We start from the raw sequence: 5000 nt of genomic DNA on the forward strand, positions 1-5000 counted from the left end.
TTTTGTGAATGCAGTAAATAGTTATGGTTTTCTTTCACGAGTATGGTCAGATCACGGATACGAAAATCTGCTTGTGGCCGTTTTAATGAACACAATTCGCGGCATGCATATAGGAAGCCACATAACTGGCAAATCGGTTCATAATCAAAGAATTGAACGATTATGGGTCGATGTCTTTAAAGAAGTATGTGATTCTATTTATACTGAATTGTATTCTTTAGAAGATCAAGGCTTATTAGATATTAAAAACAACACGCACAGATTTTGTGTACAATATATTTATAAAAATGTTATTGTAACGATGCGCCCCAAAACGCATCATTCCCGGCGAGCATCAGCCGGATGCCGCCCGGCCGAACACCCGCCGGGCGAGACAAGGCACGATGTACCCTTTTTTAAAACTAATCATCTCGCGTATCAGTCCGCAAACGGACTTAGCGCGGCAACCGACTCGGAGCGCCGAGCGGTGCCGAAAACGGCCGAAAGCCACCAAACGCAATCGCGGCGTCGGGGCGCCGTACTTCCCGAACGCTCCACCGCTCCATCCCGGCGCGCGCGATTGCCGTCGCGTATACCCCCGCCACGCCGACGCGCCACCGCGAATATATAAACCGAGCAATGTTGCTAAGTTAGAGATTCCACCGTGAGCCAGCAAACCGATCCGACCGATTCCGCTGCTCACGGATCCCAATCCCACAGTCGAACAACCCGGAGGTAGAGAGAGCTCTCTGCCTCTGCCGAGTGAAGTATCTAGGCGGTTGACTCGAAATCCTATACGAACACCTGTGACACCGGAGTGAACCAGGGTAAGAGAGTTCTTCTTTTACTCGCCAAGGGTCTTGGCCACCCGGTGCCGCCTCCCGCCTACACGAATCGAGGTGCCAGGGGATAGAGAGTACTTCTCTATCTCCGCTAAGGGTCTTAGCCGCTCGATATCACGCCCAATCGCGATATCCAAACCTGCGATACCGCGTCACCCGCGCCGAAATACCTCCGCGAGCCCGCACGCCCGCCGGTCCGCGAAACCCAGCGATCTCCGTGCATCATCGCTTTACCAGGCGTCCGCACGCTCTGCGATATCGATATTGTAACCGCGTCCGCGACCTATTACGCGTACCTTGTAACCGCGTCCGCGACTTACCACACGTAGCCAGCGACTCCGCGATCGCTGTAATCCGTCGCCATCGTCGCAACGACCGCGATCTTTTGTACATATTCACCGCTCCCGCGAGCATCTCTATGTATTCACGTAGCAACGACCGCGATCTTTTGTACATATTCACTGCTCCCGCGAGCATCTCTATGTATTCACGTAGCAACGACCGCGATCTTTTGTACATATTCACCGCTCCCGCGAGCATCTCTATGTATTCACGCGTAACTGAATAAATACCGTATTTTGTTGTATTATACTTTAACCGAGTCTTGTGTTTTCCTCTGCGCCTACTCCGAACCCTGACCAGCCGCGAGCTAAATCCGCGCTTCGGAAGCTAGGTTGTTTTGCCGCGTGTTTGCGTAATTTTGAAAATAACTTTGCTTGCAGAATAAACTTTGTGGAAAATTTAGGTTAAAATGTCCAACGAAAGGGAAATTGCTAATCGTTTGCTGACGATAGTAGCTAATGCAGCTAATAAATCAACGCAAGAGAAACAGGATTTTTCAACCTTGGTGCAGGTTACCCGAAGAAATTTTAGAAGGAATCTTACACCTAGTCCACGGAAAGGCAGAAAGAGAAAAACATCTTTCAAGAGGAAATTAGTTTTGATGAAATTAGCACATGCCGATTTTTTTCCAACTAATGCAGAATTAAAATATTTAATACAGAGAGGATTAGGTATGGTTTATTTATTGAATTATATTTGATTTATAAGAGATAATTATTGTGTTAAGAAATTTTTTATCTATACAGGTTTATCCGAAGAGCCACTCGAAATAGCAAGAAATTCTTCATTCGACGAAATAAAGGCAGATATCATTTCATCTTTTCAACCTCATATTCAACATTTGTTAAGAATGTGTGGCTTTCAATTGGGAAAAATAGAAAGATCAAAGCAAATCACTCTCTCAAAAGATATCCGAGATGGAACAGATTTGGAAAATAAATTAGTGCAAAGCAAAATTGTCATATTGCCTCTGAATGATTTTCCAAATGATCTGCCTCTTGTAGAACACGATTGTTCTTCTTCTCAAGCATCAACAAGTAATCCTGTAGAATCCTCAATTCATATACGTCAGGAAGATAATGATCCTGATTATTTGGAACTAGGGCAAATTTCGTTGAATAACTTTTCAACTGCATCACAACGCTCAACAATTACACGTCCGTCAAGATCAACAACAATACAATGTCGAACCATGGAGAACTATAATTTTGATGAAGAGGAAGAGGAAGAGGAAGAGGAAGATGGTCAATTAAGTATGTAAAGAAAATTATATATCTTTTAATAATATAAGTAATGTAGGTTCTTCTCACAAAGAAAATAGAGATAAAAACTGTTTAAAAAAATTATCAATATTTATTTTGTGTTTGACTATTTGATTTTAAAAAACAATAATAAATAATTAATTTAAGGTACCAAAGAGGAAACTGTTAATGTGGAGAAATGTATAGTATTCCCGTCCCTTCCAGAAGATGCTGAAGCAATCAAAATCGAGATATCAAGGAGTCACTGTTTTCATGATTTAATGAATCTATACATAGATGAAGAAATAGTTAACAAAAATTTGCAAGTTACTTTTCTTGGAGAGCTAGGTCTTGATGGAGGCGGTCTTACCAAGGAATTGTTTAATATTTTTTTTATTAAATGTGAGAGTATATTTTTTCGAGGCGAAGACTGTTTAGTTCCATACTTGGAGCTAAGCAAACTAAATGAAATAGACAAATTTGTCATAATTGGACAAATCTTGCAACATATGTTACTGTTAACAAATAATTTACCGGCAAAATTATCAAGAATCACACTGATGTTAATTTCAAAGCCTGAGAGAGATGTTAATCCTGACACTTTATTACAAGAACTGTTACGTTACGTAAATCCGTACTTACGAAAAATTTTAAAAAAAGCTTTGAAAAATTTTACGTCTTTAACTGAGAAGGAAAATGAGACCGTTCAGGACTTTTTTCAAACAAATCGATTTTTTGCGAGACCAAGTTCCGAGACATTGTCAGAACAATTAAGAATTATAGCTACAGAAATTTTTATAGAGAAACCTAAAAAACTGATTTTAAAAATTCGGGAAGGTGTATCACCAGCAAAATATGCTGATTTCTGGAATTATTGCGACTTTGACGTTCTCTTGGATATGCAGACCCCTACTGCTACAAAAATCGTTAATTGCTTGGTAACTGATTGTCATCTAACAAATGAAGAAAATGATATATTACATTATTTTACCATGTACATTCACTGTCTTGACAAAGATAAATTGAAAGGTTTAATATTCTTAATTACTGGGTCTTTCCTTATGCCAATGCATATTGATGTAAAATTCAATGACACAGTGGGATTAAGTCAAAGACCCATGTTTAGTACATGTACTAATACGATAACGTTACCAAAAACATATGCAAATTACGATGACTTGAAGAATGACTTGAATATGTGTTTAAATTCCGAGGAAGTTATGGAGTATACGATGTATTAATCATACTGCATGACTTCCTCGGTATACAAACATATGCACGCGCATGTGTGTGCATATGTGAGAGAAATTTCGAATACTACAATATAATATTAATTACTTCATTATAATATTAATTACTTCATACATGTACATGCATAATTCTAAAGTGTAAAAAAATTATACACACATAATTTTGAGATGCAAAAAAGTCTATTTTGATTTTTGTTCAGTGAGTTTTATTTCATTACAATATTAAAAAGTAAATAGGTTTACAATGGTTCTAACAAGTGTTCCTATTGTAATAGCAGATTAAATATGTAGTTTTTGTTAAATCACCAAGACTTACTTATTAGAGTAGACGTACTTAATTATTAATGAATAATTTTATATAAAAAAATAAATTTATTTTCAAAGTAAGAAAAAAAAATTTTACTTATTTAACCTCTCATCGTATTTTTTTTACCGTGATAATTTATTATAGTAAAGTGTATAATTACTTAAAGTGTTACTATTAATTAACTTAATATTAATAAAATAATATTAATTAGTGTGTATTAAGAACTTAATAAATTTACACATAGCATATATTTTTCTTTATTACATTTTTCTTAAAAAACTAATAATATTCACCAGCTGCAATTTTTATTCTTCACTTATATGTAATGTCGCGGTAAAAGACGAAAAAGGAATACTCGTGTTGCTATTTACAACAGAAACGGAAAGATCGACTCCTAAAGCTTGTAAGGAATCCGAAAGTTTTTCATATAACGTCATATTATCGGTATCGAAAATATCACGCACTGCTGTAGAAGTCATATTGTAATTTTCCAATATTCCATTCAACCACAGTTGCCGTGGAGACTTATTATTTTCCGTTCTTAAACCATGAACATTCCATGCAGATTGAAATGATGATAGCTTTTTATTAATAACATTTTTATAAATATATTGTACACAAAATCTGTGCGTGTTGTTTTCAATATCTAATAAGCCTTGATCTTCTAAAGAATACAATTCAGTATAAATAGAATCACATACTTCTTTAAAGACATCGACCCATAATCGTTCAATTCTTTGATTATGAACCGATTTGCCAGTTATGTGGCTTCCTATATGCATGCCGCGAATTGTGTTCATTAAAACGGCCACAAGCAGATTTTCGTATCCGTGATCTGACCATACTCGTGAAAGAAAACCATAACTATTTACTGCATTCACAAAGAAATTGACGACAGGATCTGCTTGAATAGATGTTTCGCATACTAAATATATTATCAATCTGGAATATCCATCAATGCAACCATGAATCACAAAACCCCATCTATAAATTTGAATATAAGTTAATTATATCTATAATTATCTATATATAATTATAA

At 36.7% G+C, this 5000-nt stretch overlaps 3 protein-coding genes, 1 long non-coding RNA gene and 1 pseudogene across 15 annotated transcripts in view; 3 read left to right on the forward strand and 2 right to left on the reverse strand.

The window, feature by feature from the left end:
* LOC143908471 (uncharacterized) overlaps nt 1-614 on the forward strand; it is a 2681-nt pseudogene extending 2067 nt beyond the window's left edge. The window contains exon 5 of the transcript XR_013260152.1: nt 1-614. This exon is cut by the window's left edge and continues 99 nt beyond it. The product of XR_013260152.1 is annotated as an uncharacterized LOC143908471 (transcript).
* Nucleotides 1-5000, reverse strand: part of LOC143908473 (uncharacterized) — a 191786-nt gene that overhangs the window by 55548 nt on the left and 131238 nt on the right. The gene's annotated exons all lie outside the window — the stretch shown is intronic.
* LOC143908466 (uncharacterized) overlaps nt 1-5000 on the forward strand; it is a 177572-nt gene that overhangs the window by 46620 nt on the left and 125952 nt on the right. The gene's annotated exons all lie outside the window — the stretch shown is intronic.
* On the forward strand, nt 1544-3976 carry LOC143908469 (uncharacterized). The gene is made up of 3 exons (XM_077426146.1): nt 1544-1834; nt 1910-2416; nt 2573-3976. Exons 1-3 carry the CDS (start codon nt 1573-1575, stop codon nt 3643-3645), a joined length of 1842 nt encoding a protein of 613 aa, XP_077282272.1. The 5' UTR covers nt 1544-1572; the 3' UTR covers nt 3646-3976.
* Nucleotides 4102-5000, reverse strand: part of LOC143908472 (uncharacterized) — a 2689-nt gene continuing 1790 nt past the window's right edge. Inside the window, exon 4 of the mRNA XM_077426149.1 lies at nt 4102-4945. Within this exon, the coding sequence (XP_077282275.1) occupies nt 4267-4945 (679 nt within the window). The 3' untranslated portion in view covers nt 4102-4266. The remainder of the gene's footprint in view (nt 4946-5000) is intronic.

Source organism: Temnothorax americanus, unplaced genomic scaffold (genome assembly GCF_048541705.1).
Source record: "Temnothorax americanus isolate GAGA-0224 unplaced genomic scaffold, ASM4854170v1 Scaffold96, whole genome shotgun sequence".
In the NCBI taxonomy this organism is placed as follows: Eukaryota; Metazoa; Arthropoda; class Insecta; order Hymenoptera; family Formicidae; genus Temnothorax; species Temnothorax americanus.

What these genes read in the sequence shown, in the direction of transcription:
- LOC143908469 (XM_077426146.1), top strand. Translation starts at nt 1,573, where the DNA reads ATGTCCAACGAAAGGGAAATTGCTAATCGTTTGCTGACGATAGTAGCT. An exon ending in TTTAATACAGAGAGGATTAG is followed by an intron (nt 1,835 to 1,909) that starts GTATGGTTTATT and finishes TTATCTATACAG; the next exon opens with GTTTATCCGAAGAGCCACTC. An exon ending in AGAGGAAGATGGTCAATTAA is followed by an intron (nt 2,417 to 2,572) that starts GTATGTAAAGAA and finishes AATTAATTTAAG; the next exon opens with GTACCAAAGAGGAAACTGTT.